This window comes from Meriones unguiculatus, chromosome 15, assembly GCF_030254825.1.
Source record: "Meriones unguiculatus strain TT.TT164.6M chromosome 15, Bangor_MerUng_6.1, whole genome shotgun sequence".
NCBI classification, from domain to species: Eukaryota; Metazoa; Chordata; class Mammalia; order Rodentia; family Muridae; genus Meriones; species Meriones unguiculatus.
In genome coordinates this window covers 61,324,032-61,351,402 of record NC_083362.1, presented here as the reverse complement: position 1 = coordinate 61,351,402, position 27,371 = coordinate 61,324,032, and the positions used below count along the sequence as shown (strand labels likewise).

Sequence of the window (27,371 nt, the reverse complement as noted above, 5' to 3'; positions counted from 1 at the left end):
TGGTATGCAGAAATACATGCAGGCAGAACACTGTATACATAAATCTTAAAAAACAAACTCTGATTGTCTGTTAGGAGTTAAGTTCATCAATACTTTCAAAGTAGTTTTTAGTTTGTAGGATTCCCCCTTCCGTTTTAACTGACTTTTGCTTTTATTCTTTGAGTTTGCTGTTCTCCATATTGATATGAAGCTAGCAACTTTCAGCTGTGATGTGTGACCTGGAGGTTATATTTTATTTCATTACGTTGTCTGTTTACAGTGCGCCAGTTGAGGCCAGAGGATTACTTGTTGGATTCAGTTTTCTCCTCCCATTATGTGGGTCCTAGGGATTGAAAAGTCATTAAGCCTTGTGGCAAGCTCTTTTGCCCAACAACCTTTTACTTGCCCATTGCTTTTTTTTTTCTTCTTCTTTTTTCTTTTTTCCTCAAGACAAGAGTCTCACTATGTAGCTCTGGCTGTACTGGAACTCACTATGGAACTCAGATATCTGCCTGCTTCTGCCTCTTGAGTGCTGAAATTAAAGAGGTGCACCACTATCACCCAGCAACATTGGTTATCTTCTACCTTTTTCTTTCTCTCTCTTTCTTTCAGATAAGGTTGCAGGTCTAGAGATGGCTCACTGGTTAAGAACAGTCTGTGCTTCCAAACATCCTGAGTTTTAATTCCTGGCAACCACATGGTGGCTCACGACCATACTGGGATCTGATGCCCTCTTCTGGTGTGCAGGTGTACATGCAAATAGAGCACTCATACATTAAACAAATAATCTTATTTGCTTGGGTGATAGGGAATCCAAACTCAAGACCCTCGGCTTGCATGGCAAGCATTTTACCCAATGAGCCATTGCCCCAGCCCTTTCATGCTTTTCTGGTAACAGCTTTGTCCTCCTTTTCCTGGCATTTGTGCAGCAGCAATAATAAGCAAGGAAATCCTATATAGAGACAAAGGCCTTCTCTGAAGCCAGCAGATGCCTCTCGTTGTCATATCCCAACACTAGAGCAATACAGGCTTTTTAAAGCCCAAAACAAACAAACAAACAAACAAAAAACCTGGAAACGGGCTGGTTATGTCCCACTAAACCATGCATGAGATCAACTCTGAGGATGTCCTCTAAGCCCTAAACTGCAGATGACATTTAAAGCCCATAATAAGTGTAAACACTACCTGTTTACTTACAGAAATCTCTCCCACTCACAGGCACAGAAGCCAGAAGTGAGGTTCTGCCTGTGCAAGAGACACTTTATCAGGTAAGGGCCACTATTATAGATCCCCAAACAGCTTTCATCATCAGTTGTAGCCTTCTGGCCACCTAAAAATCTGTCCATAAAGGAACCACCATTGTCCTCTTAGAGGGCAGTCTATGTGTGTGTAAGCAAACAGGGTATAGAGGCAGGTCTAACAAAGATCACTGGATTAAAGTGCCTAGATAACTCTATGACGACAGAATAAACTCTTCAATTAAAAGAAAAAAAATAATTTTAAAAAACCAGAGCATGTTTTATTTTAATCCTGTTGAGGGGAGGGATGGAAAACAAAATAAGGGGAGGAGGGGGTCTCTATATAATACATACAACATCAGGACCAACCACAGGAATCAGACCCATTGCACCCCTCCCCATCCAACTCCTATGTAGGTTCCAAGGCCAGCTGAGAATAGATGGGACATGAAGTAAGACACTATTGGCACAGTAACATACCCAATGCACCAAAAGATGGAGAGAATGTCCCAGGGAGCAAGGCCCCAAGCCTCAGCTGCTCCCCTTCATGGAGAAGAATGAGAGACTTTGGCTCAGCAGGAAGGTGAATTCCAAAAATCAGTGTATCTAGTGAACTTTTCCCATCACAAGCTGTGGAGCGAGTCAACACAACTATAAGATTGAAGCTGTTTTCTCTAAGACTTTTCCTCTTCAGGCCTGAGGCCAGACCCTCCTCTTCAGTTTGGAAGGCAGAGGAATACGTGTTTATTCTACCCTCCCCTAAATCTAGGCTACTTAATTACTACTTTCCTGGCTCTAGAGACAGAAGCCAATGAACAAGGCCGGCTTTTTTTGTGAAAGTCGGCTTAAAGAGCCCTTGGGTTGTGCAACTGCCTCTGCAAAGGTTTCTACAAGCATCTGTCCCTTTATACAACCTCCTCAAACTCGTTACAGACATCTTCAAGTATGTGAGATGTGGGCTGAAAATTTGGTCTCTCTTTAGAGTTGGATCAATATTCCCATCTTTGGAGTTGAGGATGAGACAGAAAGAGCAAGGGCTGACGGTGGGAAGAGTTGCAGAAAGAAAGGCAGTTTACAACAATAGGTTATAGACTGAAGCCCATGGAGATGGAATGGGTTCTCTATCACATTATCAACAACTGAAAAAATTTTTTTAGTGGCAACCCTGTAGTTTCCATAGACTAAAGAAAGTATGTTAAAAGGGAAACTGAACCAGCAGAGTCCAGCTATTTATCTTAAATCTGAAGAAACTCATTCAGCTGGTACTGTTTCAAGTATAATCATGAGGAGAGATGGCGCTGTTGATACTCACACAAGAATGGGATCACCTGTATCCAGATGCTTGCTTCCTTTGAAGACCTGGATCTGAAGACTGCCATCCCTCCTGCCCCAAAACAATCTCTTTCAGGAAGGCTGGGTAAATTAAGACGTCTGCTTTAAGTTTAAGTGGTAAAAAGGGGAAAGCACTGAGATTTGGGAAAGCTAGCAGCTAAAGCCAGAAACAAGGTTAAGGGCCTCATAGCAGCCAGGCTTGGGAGGGAAAGGACAGGTGCAGAGGGGAACAGGTGGAGGGTTCCTGCTTGTCCTTTGGCTTTCCTCTTCCGCTGCCTCCCATTCTACCCAACAGCCTGATGCAGCTATTGGTCTGCCAGAGGGGATGCAATGCCAGACCAACTTTTTTATTGAGCTTACGCAGCTAACAGACTGTAAACAGTGCCAATTGACAAAGTTTTGCTGAAAACTACAGCTTGTGTCCATTAAACACACCTCTCTTGAGATTAAAAACAAAAGCCCAAAGTAAACAAATACTGAGAGAGAGAGAGAGAGAGAGAGAATTAAGAGACACATCTTGAGTCTTCCAGGAAGGCAAAATTAAAAAAAAAAAAAAAAAAGAGCCACATGGCTTGGTCCCAGGTGCTTGCCATGCCTAGAGTTGCTATTACCATCTCTCCTCTCTCTACCAGTGGCTGGGTAGAGGTTCAGGAGCAGGGTCATCTTGGGCATGCTGCAAAACAGCATTTGCTGGTGTTGGCACCCTCTTGGGGCTGTGGTGGCAGACTGCTGTGTCAGGAGCCCAATTCCTGGGAGCAGCAGGGGGATCCAGGACCTCCAGTCAGCCCACACACCTCAGCGGGGTTCCTTGCCCCTTTTCTCCAGTGCGGTTCAGCGTTGAGGTTGTCTATTCCCAGTCGGCAATAAAACCTGAGCTGTTTTCCTCACAGGTTCCACCCCCACTCCCCAACTTAGGGGAGTAGTGAGCAGAACAGGGAGGATCACTGAGGGGGCAGGGGAATTCCCCGGGGATCGGTGACCTGGCCCTCTTGCAGGTTCTTCACCAGTTGTGCAAGCCAGCGTTTTGTGGTGGTGTCATCTTTTAGCACCTGGGCAAAGGTTGTGTCCTTCAGCTGGTCAGGGAGACACTGTCTGAGTGCTTCACGTGCCCTACATCAGAAACAAACAAACCAACCAGAAAGACAACAAATAAACCCACATTTTGGGGCTGGGAAGAGCCCCTTTCTTCAATATTAATATAACTTCCTAGAAATCTATGGCTCTGTCAAGTTACACAAAGGAACTATTAGAATTTCTTAAAGCAGGTGTTATGCACAGCTTTAAAAACACCTAGAATGTGTGGTCCACAAATATTTTCACCGTACCACAATGCAGAACTTCATGCAAAAGCAAAATGGAATAAAATGGTGCAATAGTTTACTCCACTCCAAACTTTGTTCTGATTTATTATAAATACTGTCAAAATACCATTAGACATTGCTTATGGTAAATGAAATTATTTTAAAAATTGGACACTAAAAGCAGATATGACCTCATTTGTATGATAAATTAATGATTTTAATCCTATACTAACATCAGTTATGTCTGTATAGAAATGTTTCAACTGTATATTTGAAAAACTTAATAAAGGATGAACAGTAAAAACCATGGTAGCAGCTTTTATCTAGAATCCTACAACAGGCAAATGCGAACTCCATACAGGGCTGTTCTGAAATAGGTAGACTTTCTAATAAGCATATTGCAAACTTGGGGGGAAGGAAGGAAACACTGAAAAATAGGACAAAATGATCAAAGAATAGCTAGGGCTCAAATAACACTGGTGGCTAGAGATTGAGTTCACATTCATCAAGCTACTCGACTCCTGACTCAGAAAGCACTCCATTATGTGGCTTGGCAGAATCTGAACATGTAGCTTTCAGCATAAATTATGGATTATAGACAAAAGGTCAAACATTTCTAAAGTGCATTACATCTGCAAAGTATATGATTCTAGCAGAGATCTTGAACCTAACAAGAAAAAGAAATATGCTCAACACCTACAGGAAGTAGAGAACTGTAAGCTAAATGAAGAACCTCTGGACTATGGAACCTGGCAAGAGATTTTTAAAGTATACTTGTCTTTCTCATCACGTGGAGTAGCCACAGAAAGCCCAAACCACACAACATGGCCTCCCTTAAAATTGTCTGAGCTTTTTGGAATTTTAGGGTAGGACAGAGTTATATGGGAATATCTAACTAGTGGAGTTTTAAAGTCAGAACTTTACATTTTAACAGGAACTTGTCTTAAATAAACTAGAGTTATATCCTTTCCCATCTTTAAGACTGAGGACCTGAGCCATGAGCATGGAATCCATTCATGAGATTATTTCCCTAAAGGCCTATAAATCCTGTTAAATCTTTACCTGGGATTATCTGAGAGACGAAGGTAACATCTTACTACATGCTTCAATAGACGGGCAGACGGTTCTTTGGATAGCTGCAGGACCATTTTACCCTGTTTTACCCAAAACAAGGGGGAGAGGAGAGGGGGAAAGCACAAAATAATTCTAATTGACACCAGAGATCAGATCATCTAAGAATCATTATAGAAGTTTCCAAGATTTTTATTATTTTCCTTTTTGAGACAGTATCTCTGTATGTGGCCTTGGCTAGCTTAGCACTGCATAAATCAGGCTGTACTGGAACTCACAGAGATCTGCCTGCCTCTGCCTCTAGAGTTTTGGGATTAAACGCACACACTACCATGCCACCTAATATTTTTGGGACAGGGCATTACTTTTTCACTTGGCTAGTGTGGACCTCATGCTGGTCTCAAACCTGCAATGATCCTTTGCCTCTCTCTGCTTTATAGATTCTGGGATAACAAGCTTGTATAACCACTGTATCTGGCCAGAACAGTTACTTCTAGTCAGAAGACTAAGTTTTGGACCAGTTACAAAGGGTCTATATTATGCGATCAGAAGTAAATTGCAAAGACAGTAAAGGAAAGAACTCACCAAGATCATGGCAACATGGGAAAACCGCTCATATGTCTGACATATATAAGCCAAACCGGTGTCATCTAAGAGGATCTTCTGCAGGATGAATGTGGCAACCTGGAGCAAAACAAAGCAAGTCTAAAGAGTTGCTCAGACTTGTCATTTAGCTGACTATTCACATATCTAGGTATAATCAGCACTCAAAAAACAGAGCAAGCAGAGCTCCCTGTACATTGTATGTAACTTTATCAAACATAACACAGAAGAACAAATAGCATACTGAACAACTGCTATTATGTCAGGATTTTTTTCTAAAGGCTATAGGCCTTACTTTTCCCACTACGCCCAGGCAGTATATACCATCATTCTCGTATTACATAAAATTCAGGAAAGCTGTAAATAATTACCAGGAGTACTGTGTAAAATTTGAGGCCAGCCTGAGCTATACAATGAGTACCAAATCAGAAGAGGGGCTCAACACCCATACTCCAAGCTCCTATCTTAAATTAATCATTATTTTAGGGAAAAGCTTTAAGACAGGGTCTTACTCTGTAGCCATTGCTAGACTGCCTCCAACTCACAGCAATGCCCTTGCCTCAGCCTCCTAAGTGTTGGGATTACAAGCAGAGACAGGAGAATCTTCAAAGAAGTCTGTGGACAGCTCACAGCAATAGAAACCAGAGATAAAGTAGAAGGTGACAGTCAACTCTCCAAAGTTGTCCTTTATCTCCACAAGTGTGGCCTGGCACAATTATACCCACATAAACAAATACATTTTAAAAGGAAAAACAAAATCAAAAACATTTTTGAAGGTGAAAAGTCTGGAGAGGCAGAAAATGATTCTAGAGCAACAAAGCAGCAGCTCCAGAGCCAAAAAACAACGTTCAATCTCAAAAGCACATACCGTTTTAGAAAGTTCACTTCCAGATTCCATAATGCGCAAACACAAAGGGATGATTTCTGTTGTCAATAAAAAGTTGATTACTTCTTGCTCATCTGTTTTAACCAAGGCCCCTAAAGAAAATATGGATAAGCAAAATTATTTTAGAGAAAGGATTTCTAATTACATTTACCCTGTATTGCTCATTAAAAGCAAGTTTTGGAATTTAATAATACATATAGACTGTGGTCTCTATGTCAGGGAATCCATTTCATATCCATTGAACAACAACAACAACAACAACAACAAAAAAAAAAACAACAAGAGTCAGATGTAGTGAGTAGTCCCAGCATTGGAAAGACTAAGGCAGGAAAATGTTGAATTCAAGGCCAATCTGGACTACACAGAAGAGAGAGAGAGACAGACAGAAGACAGACAGAATGAAAGAGAGAGAATTCATGTAGGCACATTACGCATGAAAAAAGGATCTTCAAAAAAAGAAAAAAGGATCTTCAAACAAAAAGATATATATGTATATATACACACATATATATGTGATTATGATTATTGAATTAAGTTCTTGCCAGACACAATGGCATATGCCTATCATCAGAAACATTTAGGAGACTGAGATTAAGACTGAGTTCAAGGCCAGCCTGAGCAACTTAATATGAGCCATTGTGTCAAAATTTAAAAAATAAATTAAACAACAACAAAAAACACAACAACAACAAAAACAACCCAACCCAACCCAACCCAAACCAATCCCCCCACAAACAAAACAAAACAAAACAAAACAAAACAAAAAACCGGGGGAGAAATGCTCAGTGTTAAGAACACTAGCCTCGTACAGGGCTCTGAGTTATTTAACTAAGTCCACTCAACTTAGTTAACATCAAAAAGTTTCCCTTTATTCCCTCCATATTTGATACTAAAATAAGATCTTGATTTCTCATCCTCACAGCTTATTAACAACATTAAGAATGGTGCATGCTAAGTTTGCACTGACTAGTAAATGAGATGTCAAAGACAAAAACAAAAAACAAAACCAACCCCCCCCCCAAAAAAAAGGCTGTACAAAGTGAACAAAACACACAACCTTAGACCACTATTGTCAGTAAGAATTTCAGGCTTACAAGATGTCCCTAACTTATCTAGGATGTCAATGCAGTTCAGTTGGTAGAGTGCTTGCCTAGCATGCATTAAAACCGTATGTCTGAACCCCTGCAGCACATTAAAAACCACACAAAGTATGGGGGAGTATTCGTGTAGTCCCAGCACTTTGGAGGTGGAGGTTAAAGGATCAGAAAGTTAAAAAATTCAAAGCTATCCTCAGTATACACTGATCCTGAGGCCAGCCCAGGCTACATGAGACCCTCTCTCAAGAAAACAAAAACAAAAATAACTTACCAATAACTCCAAGGCTGGTGAGCCGAAGATATTCAAAGGGTCGAGTTTTGCTGACTGTGTGCAAAAAGGGGTACAAAAAAAGTGGGATGTGTGCTGCAAGAAAAGCTGACCTGAAAGAAAAAAACAACCACATTAGAGCCCAGAGATGATGTCTAAAAATCAAATTTCTAAGCCTGAAACAATGTGAGATTGTCATAGAAAGGGATTTTTTTTTTTCCTTTTTAAAAAGACAGGGTTTCTCTGTGTAATAGCCTTGGCTGTCCTGGACTTGCTTTGCAGACCAGGCTGGCCTCAAATTCACAGAGATCTGCCTGTCCCTGAGATATGGGATTACAGGTGTGAGCCACTGCACACAGCAAAGAATGCATAATTTTTGTACCCTAGGAGACATATGTCAATGTTTGGAGATGTGTTTGATTGTCAGAATGACAGACATCAAGGGTTCCTGATTCAGTCACAGAAGCCAGACATGTCTACACTGTTAGAAGAGCACCTTCCCGCCCTCACTGACACACCATAAAGACACAGCCCAAGGTGTCAATGTGGAAGAGCAACCCAGGCTAGGGCGATTAAAACAACACAATTTACTTTCAATCTATACTTAAGACTTTAAAAACTGACTAACTCAAAAGTACTTGACCGTAGGTTAAAAACAAAACAAAACCCAAGCCATAAATGCTAAAGCCATTGTGTTGTTACACATTCACATAGAATCCTAGCACACAAGGGTCTGCCTAAAGGAGTAAACTCATGAGTTTGAGGCTAAAGACAAAACCTTATCTTAAAACTAGACACCAAAACAAAGGCATCACTATCAGGTTTATTTACCGTGTTTATTTGTAGACAATGTCTTTTTTAGCCCAGACTAGCCTTAAACTTCAGATGTAGCTGGGGGTAACTTTGAACTTCTGACCTCCTAAGTGCTGAGATTACAGATATAGCCAACTATGTCTACCTGCTTTGCTGTGCTTAAACATATATTGTTCTTTTTTTGTTTTGTATTTGTCATACCAAATACACCACATACCTTGAAAGCATTTCAACTTGTAGTTAATGTGTCAGGCAACTAATATGGAAAACCATCTATTTCTATACTTCTTGTAAGTGCACATAAATAATTCTCTTCTTGGATTTCCAAACCAGGAAAGTCTCACTACATTATGCAGCCCAGATTGGCTTTGAACTTGCAGTAATCTTCTTGCCTCTGCCTTCCCAGCGGTGAAATTATATGTGTGCCACTATGCACATCTAAAATCATTTTCTTAGTTACTTTTTAAAAATTTCTGAAAGGTCAGTACTAACAGACTTTATGAGGATACTAGACAAAAGGCAATCAAAAGCTACACAGTAGGGCTGGAGAGATGGCTCAGAGTTTAAGAGCACTGGCTGTTCTTCCAAAGGTCATGAGTTCAATTCCCAGCAACCACGTGGTGGCTCATAACTATCTATAGTGAGATCTGGTGCCTCTTCTGGGGTGCAGGCAATGTATCAGGCAGAATACTATATAAATAATAAATCTTAAAAAAAAAAAAAAAAAGGACTACCCAGAAGATAAAGTTTATCTTGTTATTTATATGTGTGTTGGTAGGAAAGTGATGCGGTCGCACATTTCTCCTCCCACTATGTGAATAAAGTGTGAATAAAGGGAAGAGAGCTCATGCTCTCAGATATAGGCGTAAGTCCTATTACCGGCTGACCCATCACACTGGTCTCAAAGAAGATTCTTGAACAGGATTTTATCTACTTTTCCACATATGAGAATATGGCAAAAAAGTTTTACCTTGCATGTCAATCCCCATTTAAGTTACAAAGGCTGCCTAGAATTCTGTATTAATCTTTTGAAGCAAGATATAATAATGCACACCTTTAATACCAGCACTGGGGAGGCAGAGGCAGGCAGATATTAGTAAAATTGAGGCCAGCCCGGTTTCTGTAGTGAGTTCCTAGACAGCCAGATCTAGATAGTGAGACTTTGTCTCAAACAAGAAGGCTTTAGAAATGAAATCTGAATTTGGTGAGAAAAAGTGCTTACAAAAATGTTTACTGAGTTCCTATTATATGCCCTGTATTGTGCCAACAGTCATGGCTCAGTGCCTATCATGATTTTGAAAACAGAAGTGCCATGTGCCTAACATGTATTACTTTTCCTCTGTGATATGCCCATTGCTCTTTAAAACTTCACTGATTTAAGTGAATATAAAATAATTACTTAATTTTGGTGTTTTGAAACAGGGCACCACTATTTAGCAAGCCTCTTCTCTTAGCCTCCAGAGTGCTGAAATTAGAGGAATGAACTACCATTCTAGGCTTAAAGCTCTGGTTTCATATTTGGGATTGAATCACTGCCAGAAAATACTTTTAAGGTAACTATGTTCCTCTAGGAACATAGTAAATCACTAAATTAGTAAAAAACTATTTCTATGTTAAAAGTATGAGTCAGGCACAGTGTTACATGCCTGTAATCCCAGCACTCTGGGAAGCAGAGGCAGGCAGATCTCTGTAAGTTTCAGGCCAGCTTGGTCTACAAAGTGAGTCCAAGACAGCCAATGCTACCCAGAGAAACCCTGTATCAAAAAACCAAAAGTATGGAATCATATTCTGCTTCATTTTAAAGCATATTATACGTCCTTCAAATCTGTAACCAGAAACTAAAAATATCTATCAAACTTAACAATGTAGAAATATGTCAACAGTCAAAGAAAAACAAGAAAAAAGTGGGTATATGGTGGCACACACTTATAATAACTTGGAGATAGGATTAAGAGTTTAAGACCAAGTCTCAGCTACAAAAACAAAACCATCTTGCTCAAAACGAAACAAAAAACAAACCAGGCAATCCCCCCACCCACAAACACCAACTAACAACTCCAAAACCAACCAATAAAACATTAAAAACAAAATCTAAGAGACATATAGAAAATATACTAAAAATATCTAATCCACTAAGACCTGTAAGAAAAAAAAAAAAACAAAACATTGCCATGAATGAGTAAAAACTGAGTTCTGAAGATTCATATCCACACACTACATCGCATGCCCCTTCTCTGATCGCTCAGCTGAGGTATTTAAATTCCTATCAAATACCTCCCCCCCATAACTTACCAACACAGTCAAAGCACTTACCTTGTCTCTGGGTGTGAGGCCACACATTGCAGCAATGCTAGAGCATTGCAAACTCTGTTAGATTGGTGTGCTGTCAAGGTTGGAGGGTTGATAGATGGATAAATATTTACAATTTCCTGAAAAGTGCAAAGAATCCCACCTATCAATTAATTATAAAATTATTACCAGTATGACAGCACAGTAACTTTTAATTCCTGCAGAAACTGAATTATTTTTTATCACAAGTGTACTAGTCTAAGTAGGCAAGCCCTTTTCCTATGTGTCTCTAGAAATACTGCTATGAAAACAATGGGCCTCCCATATTTCCTCCTAGATATTGCAGCTAGTCTTGATTTTATGTGTTGGTGTTTTGCCTACATGTATTATCTGTGCATCACAAGAATGCAATGTCCATAGAAACAAAAATAGGGTGTCAGAACCCCAGGAGCTAGAGTTAGAGCTGGTTGTAAGAGACAATGTAGGTGCTGGGAATCAAATCTAGGACTTCAGTACTCAGTGTTCTTTACCACTGAGCCATCTCTCCAGGCCCTGTAGCTGATGGACACTTACTTTTTGTAACTTTTACTTGTATTCTACTTTATAATGAGGCCAATGTTAATACAATTCTGCTTATTTTACCTGAAAATCCCTTCACAACACTAACAATTTCTTGGCTACATGTGTTAGGAATAGCATATAAATTTACCAAATAGATTTGAATGATTATTAGTAATTTTGGAAATTATTAGAAAAACTTTATAGTATTCTAATACCTGGGTACCTTGAGATCAGTCCATTTTAACTTATTTCCCACCAATCACCACACTGGTCTGACCTGACTTTCAGGTATTTACTCTTGGTCTTATTTGTTTGTGTGGTGTGTGTGCACATCACAGCACAGGTGCAGAGGCAGGATTCACATCTTTGTATCCAGAAATCAAACTCAGGTTGTCTGGCTTGGCGGCAAATGCCTTTACCCAATGAGCCACCTTAGAAGATGCAGTTGTTTATTCTTTAATGTACACAGAAACCTACCTTTATCTCAATATTTTCTTTCCTTAGACCACATCTATGGTCCTCATACTGTTTCTATATTCTTCCCTGCTATATAGATCTATCCGTCGTATTTCTAAAAGCTGTTTCACAGCACAGTTATTAATTCACCTGTTAAACATAGATTTTAAGGCCTACCTCTCAGACCAACTAAATTCAATCTTCTGGGTAGATCCCAAAAATATGCATTTAACAAATACCTCTGACTTTTAAAAAATAGATTCTTAGAAATGTTAGTATTTAAGCAACCATTCTAAATTCTTCAAATATCACTTGAGCAAAGGAAGAGAAAACACAAGTGTGACAAACATGACTGAGTTCCTACTTGTGGACACATACCCACCTGTAAAAGTGCTGCAATAGTACCAAATGAATGCCACAGCATGGGAGCAAGGTCAGGGACAGATTCTCGCTTCTTGCTTAGCTCCAGCAAAGCATTTTCCCTCGTCTCAGGACTAGACAGTTCATTGATCCACTGATAGATCTTCTCTCTGTCCACTTGGGCCAGTGCAGTAGGCACGGGCTTCAGGGAAAAACAAGAAAACAAATGATACCAATTTTGTACAATTAAACCAAGTCTTGCAGTAGTGCTTTATAAAATGCAGTTTTATAAATAATAGAAGCTCTACTAACTCATATCTGATGCAAAGTTAATGAGCCCATGTCTGAAAGGTTATGTTGTAGGTATATTTGAGCTGCACTGAAAATATGAGGATGCTTACTATTGTAAAGTTTTAAGGCAGAAAACTAACAAACAGCTATCAATAAGAGATGGCTTAAACATCACAGTGCACCTTTGTAATGGAATATCATGTAGCCCTTTGTGAAAAGACATAGCTTGATATGGACCATACTAAATAAAAATAAAGTATGTAAAACACATTCCCACAAAAAAAGAGAAAATACGTGTTTAGGTCATCACCTTAAGAAATTTACAGAAACATAGGCTACATTTTAGCTTGAAGTTGTTTGCCTAGTTCTCATAGAGAAAGTCCTATGACATAATAATTAAAAGACAGTAACTAGATCAGCAATATCATATCTACCTGGGCACCCATTCCAGGCAACCTTCTCCCAAGTCTTGTCATACATACATACACCACCACTAATAAACTCAACGACCTTTTCCTCTTCCACTAACAAAGAGACTGTAACTTATATCCAACACCCCTGTATCTCAATCTGTCTGGTAGTCACGAGACAGCATGCCATGACACTTGTGCACCAAGTCCCATCCTCATATGTTCCTTTTCCAGAGCTGATCTGATGCAAGCAGATAGTGTTTCCTTCTGCCAGTGGTATAGGCACCCTTAAGACCAATGCCTCAAAAGGCATAACCACCTCCTCCAGAAACACCTCCAGCACTTATCTGTGGAGGCTGAAGTCTCCATGTGACTTTGATCCAGAACCACTTCAAATAGGCGGTAATAAGGCCCTCAAAGACATTAGCTTCAGTTCTGCAGCCATTTTAACAGCAGAAGGGCAATTTGGTGCCTACCTGGGATCCTCCTTTTTATCATCCCTATTCATTTCACCCTGACTTTAGTGACATTAGTACTTAAGCCAACTGAATATATATTTATACATAGTAATATATAATAATTGCTTTTAAAGTAAAAAGTGGCCATGAATTTCAAAGAAAGCAAGGGGTACAGTTTTGGGAGAGGAAGGGGGAAATGATGTAATTAAACTATAATCTCAAAAAATAAAAACTGCAGCTAATTGTCCACTAAAACAAGAGATTTGTTTATGGCTGGATACAATGTTGTTTTGTATGTACACCTGCATGACAGAAGAGGGGACCAAATTTCATTATAGATGGTTGTGAGCTACCATGTGGTTGCTGGGAATTGAACCCCTGGAAGAGCAGCCAGTGCTCTTAACCTCTGAGCCATCTCTGCAGCCCCACAATTTTTTCTTTGAAAGTAACTTTTTGCTGTTTTTGTTTGTTTGTTAAGCTAAGCATTATATAGACCAGGTTGGCCTGGAATTTGTGATCTTCCTTTATTTGCCCCCAAGTCTTGCGCTTATAGGTTAGTGTCCGCTTCAAAATAACTTAAAAACCAAAACAAACAAACAAACAAGACCAAAACAAAACAGTAGGGCAAGCGAAATGACTCAGCTAGCCTAGCATGCCACAAGCCCCATACTGAGTATTATCCTAGGACTCAACATGGTAGGAGAGAACTGACTTCCACAAGTCTCTCTCTCTGCATGTGCGTGTGTGCCTGTCTTTCTCACACACTAAATAAAGCAAACCAGCAAAGAGAAGCTGGATTCTTCGCCAAGTTTAAACACGAGGTTTGCAGGCAGCCGTAGATCAATCTTATTGAGTACATTCCCGCCCAAGAGTAGGACATCCGGGATTCGATTAGTTTTAACACAAAGATAATAAAATGGATTGAGAAAATGGCTCAGTATATGCCTGTGGCTCAAGCCATGAGGACCTGAGTTTAGATGGATGCCCAGCACCCATACAAAAGCTAGACATGAACCTACTATCTTAGAACTCCAAAACTCACAGGTAGGTTTGTTGGTTAGCTAGTCTAACTGAAGCGCTTCAGGCTCAGTAAGAGACCTGATCCAAAAAAGAAACATGCAGCCACAGCTGGCGTTTTATGTTCATTGAACTTGAACTCAGGTTCTCATGCTTGTGCAACAAGTCCTCGTCTGCTCAGCTCTCTCCCCCTTGACCTCTTACATTTAATAATTTTGCAAACAAACCTTCACTGTTTTCTGTTTGTGTTAAACAGAACAAAAAACTTTAACAATAATGTTAGGATGTATCCCATAATGGCAAGCGCACACTGTATTATAATTCAACCACCTCAGTATCTTTTGTCTTTAGTAAACGACACCCTGCACTCATTGTCGCTTACTAGTAGTTTCTATCTCTCCACTAAAGGGATGAGAGAGACAGGAATAGCTCAGTGGTAGATCACTTGCCTAGTAGGTATGAGGCCCTAAAGGCAATTTGCAGCAGCACAAAAAATAAAAAATAAAAAGGGGGGGACTTAATGGCTGGAGAGCCAGTCCAGTCAGTAGAACATCTGCAATGAAAGTATGGGAGCTGAGTTTAATTTCCGGCTGTGCTGACCCATGCTTGCAATCCCAATGCTAGGGAAGCAAACAGATCACTGAGGCTTACTGGCCAGCCAACATAGTCAAACTGCAAGATTCAGGTCAGAGACCCCATCTCAAGCACCACTCGAGAGGAACAACTCCCAAAGTTGACCTCTGGTCTCCACACCTGCACACTCACACATAAACAAAAGTTTTCATTATTAAGCAAAAACCAAGCATATTCCCAAAAGACTTAAGTTATTGTGGGCATTGCTGCATGTAATACTCCCTCTGAATTTCTAGTAAATGGTATTGATGTTACTTTTTTTTCCTGCTCAGATCAAAGACAGGCAGTCAGATCTCTGAGTTTGAGGCCAGCCTGGTCTACAAAGGGAGCCAGGACAGCCAGGACTACACCAAGAAACCCTGTCTCGAAAAACAAAAAAACAAACAAAAGAAACGGACTCAAATTTGTGTCCTATAGTTGTCTTGTCACTAATCAATTATCCTAATGAATGAGTGGCACAAAATAAACCTGTCAGGGCTGTCATGCTGGTCAAGAAGCAAAACAAATGGTTTTTTAAAATTTATGTATGGCACTGTAAATGTAATCGAAAAAATACATATTGAGAAATTTTTATAAGTAGCGCAGAAGTTTTGTTGTTGTTGTTTTGCTTTTTGAGATAGGGTTTGTGCAGCAACTCACAGAAATCTTCCTGACCCTGCTGGTCAAAGTTCTAAGACCAAAGGCATGTACCACCATGGTTGACTTAATGTCCCATAGAGAGCAATAGGGAGGGGGGAAAAAAAAGGGAAAATGAGTTGGTAAGAATCTAGGCAGAGGAGATTGATATTAAAGAGTATATGATCAGATGCTAAGACCAACATCTAGGGTTGAAGAACTAACTCCCTGACCACCAACTCCATCTTTCAACTTGCTGCTTCTCAAATAATATATATAATTGGGGAAGAAGGAACAAAAGAAGCTAGGGGCTTCTTTCTAGTTGCTGCCTGCCATCTCCTGCCTGCTCTCAGACCTTGATGAAGCAAGATCATCAAAAAGAGGACCAAGAATTTCATTTGGCACCAGTCAGAACAATGCCAAGATTAAGAACTGTAAACCTAGAGGTACTGGCAAAAGGTACAGAAACGATTAGAAGGCCCAATTCTAATGCCTAACATAATCATGGGAACAAGAAAACAAAGCCCACTGGCCAGTGGCAACTGGAAGTTCCTGGTCTACAGGAATTTGAAGTGCTCCAGATGTGTAACCAATCTTACTCTGCTTGGGATCGCTCAGGGATCCAAGAACTGCAAAACCACCACAGAAAAAATAGCACAGCTGTCCAACAGAATTAGCAATCAGGCCATGCAATGATGTGGCTTACATGCATAATTTGTGCTTAAATAACTACCCCCAACAGCCCTAAGGAAACTAAAATTGACTAAAAAAAGAAGACAAGAGATCAAACTTCACAAAGTAGTATGTTCTTTAAAATTTTAAAGTTTACTTTGCATATATTGTGAGTTACGGGGATTCAAGTCATACCATCTGGCTTGGTAATAAGTGCCTTTCCCTGGTAAGCCATTTCACTGGTCCTTGAAGCAATGCTTGTTTGTTTGTTTGTTTGTCTTTGTATAGGTCTCAATTACACTTAGCTAGTTTACTTATTATCCATTTTGAGACAGGATCACACTGTGCAACTCTGACTAGCCTTAAATGCTGTGTAGACCAGGCTGGCCTCAAACTCAGAGATCTGCTTGCCTCTGCCTCCAAGTAGGCTGGGATTAAAAGCATGACACCACAACCATCAGACTGTTCACTTCTTAGGGAGGAGTCTCTGGGTGCTGAACCCGGGATGTCACCCATGCTAGAACAAGTGCTGTACTGCAGTTACTATCTCCAACCATTAAAAAAAGCTGCCCAGGCTAGTCTCGAACTTGTGATCCTGATCTGCCTGCCTAAGCTGACATTACAGGTGGGCTGCCACCATGCTCTGGTGAATATTTTTCTTTTCTTTTTGGACAGAGTATCACTATGTTATCACGATGGCCTGGAACTCTCCATATAAGCCAGGCTGGTCCAAAACTCACAGAAATCCACCTGCCTCTGCCTCTTCCCACCCACAAATGTCCTGAATATTTCATTTTATACTTGAAGTTAAGGTGGTTGTTGATGTTCTATGTAGTCATTATGTCGGATAACGAAATCATTTCCCCTTGGTGAAACAACGTGGAATTGGCCTTTCATGCTTCCCATATGTTGAGGGCAGACGTTCAATCATCTGAGTGCTTACCTTGCAGCAGGAACTGTCCTAGCAGTGGGGAAACCAAGTGAACCTGAATTCACCCAGCCCCTGACCTCCAAGAGGGAGACAGTCAACCCACAAGTTAAAGAAAACAAACAAAAAACCCAATAGTTAAATACTGGGATCAATGCTTTACAAGAGAAAATGTTGAAGTTATAAGCGGCTATGAATATGGTCAGAAAAAGTCACTTCTAAGGGAGACCTGTGTGCATGTATGAAGGCAAAGCCCTGAGAAGGATGACATTCAAAGTAGAGAAATTAGAGACTGCATCTTGCAGAGGAAACGTGCATATGGAACTTAAGGACAAAAAACAGAGCCCATAAACGTGACTAAGGACATCATACAGGGCTTGTAGGCCAAGAACTGTACTTTCTCCAAATTCAACCGAAAGCCATTATAATATGACTTCAAGGAGTTGATTCAATTTTCTTGCTAAAAGATAAAACAAGGTGCTCGAGGAAGGCTTCAAACGCTGAGAACCCTAAGTCTGATCCTGAACTTCGAGTCTCTGGATTTCTACACGCAAATCAAGTGGCTTGAGCTAGAAGCCATTTCCTTCCCACTGAGATGTGCCCAGGAGAGGAGTTCCGGGAGCACGGGACCAGAGCGAATGGCCATGGCATTATCCTCACCCTCACCGACGCCCAGCACACAACCGGCGTCCAGAAACTGACGCTGAGCGCAAATGAATCAATGAATGGCCTGCTGGGGCCGCGCGGGGTGCGGGACCAGGCCTCGGCGCCGAAAAAGAACTCGAGAGGCCGCGCGCGAAGCCAGGAGCGGGGTGAGGGGGGTGTCTGGCGGGGATCGGCAGGGGTCCGGCTCCACCACGGTCGGGGCGCGGTGTGGAGACTCACGGACCTCGCGGCCAGGAGCGGAGCAGCGGGACTCGGGGCCCGTCTCTGGAAGCTAGAAAACAGCCTTAGACCGGCATCCGGTCGCAGCAACTCACCGCTGCCGTCGCCAGACTGTGCATGTTGGGAGCGGCCGCCGCCCTCCTCCTTCCGCCGGACGCGACGGACCCGCGTCCCCGCTCTAGCGGCTGTGCAGCTTCAGATGAAGAGCCGCCATCAGCCTCCGGCTCGCTCCTCCCCCTCCGTAGCTCTTTGACCTCTCACCTCTGACCCTCCGCCCACACAGCCCTTTCCCGCCTCCTGGCCCTCGGGCTAGCAAATGGTCGCAAAGTATGTTCTTTGAGCCTTCAGATTCAGGATCAAAATGACGTCTGCAAATTCTTGGTCCTCGTATCACCCTGGCCTCGCAGGTATAGGCCCTGAGGAGAGTGAACTCCGACTTCCCTCCTAAGGCCAGAGAAGGGCGGGAAAAGGCCGACAGTCTTGGAAGGACACGAACTGCGCATGCTCAACCAGGCTGAGCTAGGGGAAAATGGTGGGAGGTCCAAAGTGGGTAAAGTGGCGAGTGCGCATGTACATTAGAGTAGCGTCACGGCAGAGGCGGGGCCCCCGGGTTAGGGAATGGGTTCAGTGAGGGGCGGAGCGAGTCCGTGAGGGGCGGGCCTTGCGCGCTTACGCGCACGCGCCTGGACTGGTTGCGTGTGGAGTGCGTGCGTACGTACGTGTTTGCGTGTAGTCACAGTTCCCGCCATCAGCGGGTTTAGGTGTGTTAGGGGAGAGAACGGCCTCGCTCTGAGGCCGGGGGAGCCCCTTCCTTCTGAGCTCCTCGGCTCCTCCCCCTCCGCGGGAACTCTGTGCTTCCGGCAGGCTTGTTCCGCGCTGGGACCCCCTGGCCCAGGTAAGGCGGGCCCAGACAGCTTCTGAATTGGGCCGTTTTCCCCGGCACCCCCCCACCCTGTGCGGTCCGCCCACTCGGCGTCCACCCCGGAGTTCGCCCGGCTCCTCCTCAGGCTGCCCCGGGTCCTTGGACGCTCCCCATTCCTTACAGGTGCCTCCTTGGAGTGTTTTCCCTCCACTTTCTCTCTCCTTTAGCGCGGTTCGTATTGTCAGTCGCTTCCAGCATCCTACACCCGGCCCCCGTTCACCAGGATTCATTCTGGTGGTCTGGGGCTTGCCTCCTAGCAAGGCCTGCTGTCTTTCCAGGTGACTTCCGTTGTCACATTATCTATCAAGAACTTGATGCGATAGTCATTCGTGCTCTTAAACCATTCTTTTTAAACATTGCTCGCCAGAAGTCAAGGGGTGCAGTCTTTGTCGTGCATCTGGTTACCTCCTGCACTTAGCTGTGACATACACTGACGATGTCTAACTTAACAATTTTAAATCAAGATCTGGCGGAAAAAAAAAAGGTAATTGGTAATAAAATTCCGAGTCTTGGGATCGTTGTGCTGAAGTGGTTTTCGGGTGTTCTTTTGGCGAGTTACAATCCCTAATGAGTCTCTAGCTGAAAGATAAGAGACATTTGGGTTAGATATTAGAGTAGGGTACTGGGAAAGACACAGATAGATGCATGCGTGTTTATTATGTATGTCATTTGCCATGTTAATATCTGGAGCCTTTGCGTATGCATGACATTAGGAAGAGTGCAGTGCTAGAAAAGAAGGGTACTTCGGTAGCATTGAGAGACGCCTGACGTTTAATAAGAGATAGAGGGGTAAGGATTAGAAAGAGTAGTGTTGCATACTGGCAAAAGGTAACTGAGGGACTGAAAAACCCGGTGACAGACGTTGTCTGTCTGGCGAGAAATTTTGACGGGGTAAAACAAAGTGGTTTTGGACTGGGGTTCTTCTTCTATTTCTCTTCCATTCCTCTCAAAGCTTTAAATTTCACTATATATTGATAACTTGAGAATTTTTATTTTCAGTTTCATATTCAAATAGCCGACTGTTTAACTTCTCAAGGTGATTTTTCTCCTTTTAGGAATTTAAAATATAACACTTCTAAAAACTTAGAGAGTCTTGATCTTTCTCTCTGTATCCAAATTCTCTCCCTGCCAGTGTCTATGTCCATAAGTGATACATCCATTTGATGTGACATATCTATTTGTTAAGTTACACTGAGTAGAAGCTTGAAAGGTTGTTTTTTTGTTTTGTTTTGTTTTATTTATTTATTTATTTTGAGACAAGGTTTCTCTGTACCACTGGTTGTTGTCATGGACTTGCTTTGTAGACCAGGCTGGCCTCAAACTCACAGAGATCCGCCTTTGTCTGCCTGCGCCTCTGCCTCCCGAGTGCTGGGATTAGAGCACCATCACTGCCCGGCTTGAAAGACGTTCTTGATTTCTTCATCCGATGTTCTCATATTCTTTCCAAGTTCTGTTTTACTTCCAGTATATATGTTTTGCATCTATGTCTAATCATCTTTTATTTTTCTAGTTCAAACTACAGTTCTTTTTCATATGTATTTGATCTCTCTGGCTCGTATTCTCACCTGTAAAATAGGAATAAGAGTTCTCAACTTAGTGGATTACTATGAGTTCTGTAAACTTGGGAAAGCATGGACACACAGAAACACAGCAAGTAAGAATTAATTATTAAGCCAGGAAGTGATGGCACATGAATTTAATCCCAGCACTTGGGAGGTAGAGACAGGCCAGTCTCCATAAGCTTAGGTCAACCTGGTTTACAAAGTGAGTTCCAGAACAGCCAGAGCTATACAGAGAAACCCTGAAGAATTAATTATTATTGTAATTATGAGTTAAACACTACTCTCTGATTTCCCTGGTTTTTTTTTTATTCTTATTTTCTTCCCGAACTCACCACTCTGTTTCTCGATTCATTTAAATAACATATAATTTCTTTGCTTAAAACCTTTCAGTGACTTTCCCATTGCCAAGGTGCTTATTACTTTAAGATAAAATTTAAAATTGCATTCCGGGGTTATAGTTAGGTTGCTGGAATTCTTCCTTAGCATGCACAAATCCCTGGGATTGAACTCCAGCACCCCTTAAAGCTGACAGAGACAGGAAGATCAGGAATTCAAGGTCCTCCTCAGATATATCAGCCTAAGCTACAAGACCTTCTCTTAAAACAAGGGGATGGGGAGGGGGGAATTCAGAATCACGAGATTCTACATAACCTGGTTCTTGTCCTACTTCATTAGCTTTACCTTCTGACTCTTTCTTTCTCTTACCTAACCTCCAGCGACACTGATTTAATTTGTGTAGACAGACAACATTTCTAGTTAGGGCTTTTGCCTACGCTACTCTGCTTATCTGGTTTGTTCCAGCCCTATCATCCTTCAGTCAACTTGTACCTTAATTTTTCAGCTCAAGTAATACTTTCTCAGAGAAGCCTTCCTGATTTTTTTCCCTCTAATTTTAACCCCCAGGTTGGATAAAAGCTACGTTAGGCAGAACCCTGTTCTGCAAATACGCTGACCTTTTACACACACACACACACACACACACTCATTTCTCAAGAATTGGTTAGATGAATCAAATTGGAATTAGGATTAGGATTATAATAATGTGAAAATGTAATTTGCTGTAAGAACCATCTTGTGTTTTGAAAGAATCAGTTTTCTGATACTCTTACACCAGACACATCTTTCTGTAAGGACACATCAAAGGAAAACAGGTGGGAATATGGCTTAGCTGTAGGCTGTTTGCTTAGCATTCTGGAAGCCTGGATTCTATTTGAAAATGAGCTGTGGGCAAAAACCAACAAAAGGTCTCCAATTAAGGAATTTTTTTTTAACTTATTCCTATGTTATCAAATCACCCTGATTTCAGACAATTAATGGAGGTAAATTTTTTCTTTTGTAAATTAGAGATAAATCTTATTCAGAAAAAAAATATTTTCATTCTGACATTAACTTTATCTCTTTTATATTTGTCTATGTGCTTTAGAAATTCATATTGATGGTGTGGTGTCTGTGTACATGTCCATGCAAACGTGGGCTTAGTGCGTGTGTACCCAACAGGACATGTGTGTTAAGGTGGTCAGAAGATATCTTTCAGGGGTGGGTTTGATCTTTCGCTGTTTAGATCTAGGATTAAACTTACATCATCAGACTTGGGCAGCTAGTGCCTTTACCTGATGAACTATACTTTTGTTGTTTTATTTTTTATTTTATTGAGACAGGGTTTCTCTGTGTAGCCCTAGCTGTCCTGGAACTCTGTAGACCAGACTGGCCTCGGATTCAGAGACTCCCACCTGTGTCTACCTCTCAAGTCCTGGAATAAAGATGTATCCCCCCCCCCCCAGCTCTACTGGGCTGTTCTTACAGGCTCTGTTTTATGATTTTGTTGTTGTCGTTAGGAAAGAAAATCTTTGAAAATCAGTAGAGTAGTTTATATATTTTAGCAACAAGTTAAATTGAGGCTAGTAAAAGAGGTTTCTACAAATAGATAAAACAGTTTTTGGTAGATAAGGAAGTCAATATTAAAGTTTAATAACATGTTTTAGGACTTAGTTTATACTGAAAATAATTTTTAAAAAAGTACAGTGTATAGATGTCAAACATAAGTTGTTGGTTTTATTTTTTACTTTGTAGTATAAAATATGTTCACAATGGAGTAAGCAGTATTAATAAAAAGTACTTAACACTTACTGTTTATTTTGTTAGAATATACCAGAAAAGGACATTTTGTGTCTGTGTACCATGTGCCTGAGTGATTAAGAGGAACACTATAAAACTAGTGAGGATGAACTGTGGTAGTGGTTAAAAATTGGGGTTCCAGCCAGCTATAGTGGTATATGCCTGTAATCCCTGCTCTTGAAGAATGGAAGGAACCATAATTCAAGGTCAGCCTCCATCTACATAGTTCAAAGCAAGCCTCGGCTACATGAGACCCTGTTTCAAACACATGTGCGCGCACACCAAAAAGGAGAGAGTACGGAGAGAGAAAAAGGGAAGTAGAGAGAACAGGGAAGAAGATTTGGTATTTGAATATTGCTTTGTCTCTTGCTAACTGTATGTTCATTTCTTTTGTTTGTTTGGTTTGGTTTGGTTTGGTTTTTTGAGACTGTCCTGGAACTATGTAGACCAGGCTAGCATCAAACCCAGAGATCTGCCTGCCTCTGCCTCCCAAGGTCTGGAATTAAAGGCGTGTATCATTACTGCAGGGTCTTTTTTTTTTCTCCTCTTTTTTTTTCTTTTAAAGATTTGTTTACTTTTATGTGCATATTTTTCCTGCATGTATGTATGTATACCATATCTGTGCCTGGTGTGTGTGGAAGTGAGAAGAGAGTGTCTGATTCCTCAGAACTTGAGTTATAGATGGTTGTAAGCCATCATGTGTTATGCTAGGAGTTGAAACCAGATCCTCTTCACTAAGCCATCTCTGGTCCCCTGCGTTAATATCTTAAGATCTAAAAGCCTCAGTTTCCTTTATGTGTATGATACAGTGATAAACGCTATCCTCTAAGTTGTTAATATTAAATGAACATGTTTGATACTTAGAACTACTATTAGTAAATTCATGGTACTTACTGGGGTGATAGTAAAGAAATGAGTTATTTTAATTAATTAACATTAATTTTGAGGCAGACTCTCATGTAGTTCAGGCTGGCCTTGAAACTCACTGTGTGCCTAAAATGAACCTTGAACTGATCCTCCTTCCTCTACCTCCCAAGTGCTGAGATTAGAGGCAAACCAGTTAATCCTGTGCTGAGTATCAAAATCCAGGGTTTCATGCAAGTACCCTGCCAACTGAGCCATATCCCTATCCCAAAGAGATGAGTTTCTGAATTAGGGAGGTACTTTTGAAAAGATTGGGTGTTGCATAGGTGAGAATCAGCTTAAACCTAATGTTAAAAGGTCTTGCCTGAATAATGATGGAAAAGATAAACATAGGGAAATCAGGGCAGGTGTAGTGATGTAGGCCTTTAGTCCCAGCACTCTGGAGGCAGAGACAGGCAGAGTTCTGTGAATTCAAGACCAGCCTGGTCTACCAAGCAAGTCCAGGACAGCCAGGGTCACACAGAGACACTATGTTTCAAAAACAAAAAAACAGGGGAATGAAGGAGCAATAGCTGGTCATACACTTTGTCATCCTTACGTTTGTGTCTCCTGCAGCAGTGTCTTCTAATGGAGTAAATCAGATTTTTAATTCATTTATTTATTTTTTTAATGAACAGATGAATTAAAAGTTGATGGTGTGTTCAAGTTTGTGGTGGAATTTCAGAGAAAGTTAGGCTCAGAGGGACCTAAAATTAAGAGAAGTTTTTTTGGGGGGCGGGGGAGTGTGAATCAAGATACCCTTTTTCCACCTTTAAAAACTACAGATGAACATACCTTAGAAGCAGCCGTTGAGACAGTTGTGTAACAGTGTTTCTAAAGTCAACAAAGGATGTACTTTTTCACTAACTTAGTTTCAAAATCTAGCAGCAATAAATAAAAGCAAGACATAGGGTGATGGGCTTGCAGGCTTTTCCTGTAGTTCCTCATTCTCCACTGCAGGCACACCCTATTTTGTGAGGGGGAATGTGTTGCACTTTATTTTAAATACTTTCAGTAAGAGTGGTCTTTAAATGAGTGTTTTTTACATACATGATTCGTTTTCTTGAGTTGTAGTTTCACATGTTGAAACTTTTTTTAAAGCACACTTACGTTTTCTTTAGCAGAGTTGATGACTCCTGGCGTGACCACTGGTAGAGCTGAAAAATATGAATAGTTTCTTAAGAAAAGTACATTGCTTTTGGCACAAGCAGAATAAAGGTGAATTATTATTGCGTGGAATTTTTCAGTAAAAGTCACTGAAAAGTAAGTTTTGTTTTTGTTTTGGTTCTGTGTTTCCAGTATTATGCAAATACGCAAGAATTGACAGTTTTTTATGTTTACTGTGTAATTATACTTTTATGATTTAGCATGTTTTCTTTATCACAGAATACCTGATATGTATGTATCTAAGTAAATGAACACAATATACTAACATATAGTTTGTAATATGAGCTTATATGAAATGCTCAGATTTGGATAGTAATCAACTGTGAAATAGTTTAGAAAAAAAAGACTTATCATACTTTTAATTTTTAAAATGTTTCTTTGTTCTTCAACTATTACTTTGATAAGAGAATTAGTGTTAGAATTCAAGGAATCTTTGTCTCCTTTTCACGGGAATTTCAACTATTACTGGGTAGTGGCTCACTCCTATAATACTAGCACTTGGGGGCTAGGAGAGAAGAATTACTATGAGTTTGAAGCAGCTTGTATTATGCAGTGAATTCTAGAGCAATTCTAGAGCTACAGTGTAAGACACTGTCTCAAAATTTTTTTCTTTTAATTGTTTCTATATGTACATCAGACTGAAAAGAAACTTTCTTTCTTAAGCAAGTAGGGCAAGCCTTGATAAGGTGATGAGTGTTTAGAAATGATTATTGTTCATTCACTTAATATAAAAGAAGGTACTGAGTGTATTAAAGTTTTATCATATGTTTCTCTAATTTTGTTCTGTATCTTTCAGTTCTTTTATTAGAATGCAAAGTTGTAAGAAAATGTTCAACATCATGAAGTTCTGAAGTAAAATTTTGTACTCATAACCAAATTTGCATTTAGAATTAAACAAAATAAGAATAATAAGTCATAAAACTTTTTGAGATGGACTTACTATGTATCTTTGATCTGGTACTTGCTATATAGGTTAGATTGGCCTTAACTCCACAGTAATCTTTCTTCCTCTGCCTCCCAAATGCTGGGACTAAAGTGTATGTGCCATCCTGCCCAGCTTGTTCAGTATTTTTGAACAATGGTACTTAATGAGATTAAAGAATATATTCCATGTCTTCAAATAGTATAAGTAGAAACAAAAGGATAAACAGCAAGCATAATACAGTGTCAGAAGTGTCAGTAAGCACAAACTACAACAGGAATATGGAGAAGGATTTAAATAACCGCAGTGGGTATGAAGAAAAGGACCAATGAAAAGTAGTCAGGAAAGCTTAAAGAGGGAAACATCTGAGTTGAGTCTTGAGGTTAGAACCAAGAGAAGGAATTAAAGCAAGTTGAGAAGGAGAAAAATACAAGAAAACTTACAGACATGACCACAGTGTTTAAAGATTCAGTATCATGAAAATGCATGGCTTTTGGAAAAAATTTAGTTGAGGTGGCTGGATTGAGGGGAGACTTCTTGGGAATAGATAATCAAGGCTTGCACTATGGGGCTTTGATACCATGTTAGTGAGCTTGTATTTTATTATGAGATCATTGAATAATGCTAAGATGGAGAACGATTCTATTAGATTTGAAGTTTACTTAGAAAGTTACCTGAAAAGGCATATGGAGTTAAAAGTCATAGAATCTGACCTCCCGTTTCTAGTCCAATACCAAAATACCATATAAGAAGGTCAAAGCTAGTGTTTCTAGCTTGGGAACTGGCCCAGGAGAGGAACAGCAAGTGTATCCTTTCTAATTGTGATGGATAAAATGGAAAAAAGAAAAACTCAAGGATTTCAACAAACAGTAGAACCACAAATAATTGCTGGAATGTGTTACAAGTGCAGATTGCTTTTTCGGGTTTCTAAAAAGTTACTTGTTCGAGCAAAATGTCACATGAATAGGCAGGTCTAAAATAATAATTGCTTTAAATTTATATATTTAGTAAATTACTAATATTTAAATCTGGCCACATTTGGCCCTCAGACATTTTTGAGGTGTGAATCAATACTAATGAAGAACTTAAGATGCATAAAAATATTGAGCTCTCAAAATGTTTTGAATTTCTTTTTTAATTTCTGGTTACTTTCTGTGCAGTTAACTATAGGCTTTGAACTAGAGGACCCCAGACTAGTCGTCTCCTGCCTGCAGGTGAGTTTTCTGTGATTTGTAGCTTTTGAAAGTAAATTAGAATTTATTGCTTATAATATAAAATGAGTTATTTTATATAAAGTTTATTTTTGTGGGAAAAAATACATCTGGCAAATCTAGGTTCATGTGCTAGTAGTTGGCTAAATTTGTAGCATTTGTACATGTTTTATCTTCCTAAGTAATTTCTCTTACCTAGTTGGCCTCTATAGACAGTTGATTTGTCACTTGTGTTAACATCTGGTTTATTGAGGTCTTTGCAAAAAGAGATGTTATAGAGAAGGAATAACTCAGCACATGGATGCTAAGTCCATTAATACTGTATAGTACTGTCAGCTGAATATATGTGTTATTTCATCCCCCCCACCTTATATTGTTTGCTGAGCCACTTTATGGTTAACAGCAC

General features: G+C 40.4%; 2 protein-coding genes across 3 annotated transcripts in view; one reads left to right on the top strand and one right to left on the bottom strand.

The window, feature by feature from the left end:
- Positions 1-1,473: 1,473 nt before the first annotated feature.
- Positions 1,474-18,672, bottom strand: Cnot9 (CCR4-NOT transcription complex subunit 9). The gene is made up of 8 exons (XM_021664489.2): positions 18,259-18,672; positions 12,277-12,456; positions 10,902-11,017; positions 7,779-7,888; positions 6,393-6,502; positions 5,507-5,605; positions 4,913-5,004; positions 1,474-3,659 (listed from the first exon to the last, which is right to left on the bottom strand). Exons 1-8 carry the CDS (start codon positions 18,280-18,282, stop codon positions 3,491-3,493), a joined length of 900 nt encoding a protein of 299 aa, XP_021520164.1. The 5' UTR covers positions 18,283-18,672; the 3' UTR covers positions 1,474-3,490.
- A 197-nt stretch (positions 18,673-18,869) lies between these two features.
- Usp37 (ubiquitin specific peptidase 37) overlaps positions 18,870-27,371 on the top strand; it is a 70,234-nt gene continuing 61,732 nt past the window's right edge. Inside the window, exons 1-3 of one of the 2 annotated variants that reach the window (XM_060368632.1) lie at positions 18,870-19,058; positions 24,790-24,928; positions 26,915-26,968. The gene's annotated coding sequence lies outside the window, so the exon portion shown is untranslated. Of the gene's footprint in view, positions 19,059-24,786; positions 24,929-26,914; positions 26,969-27,371 lie in introns of both variants that reach the window. The other variant, XM_021664474.2, reaches the window with a different exon arrangement.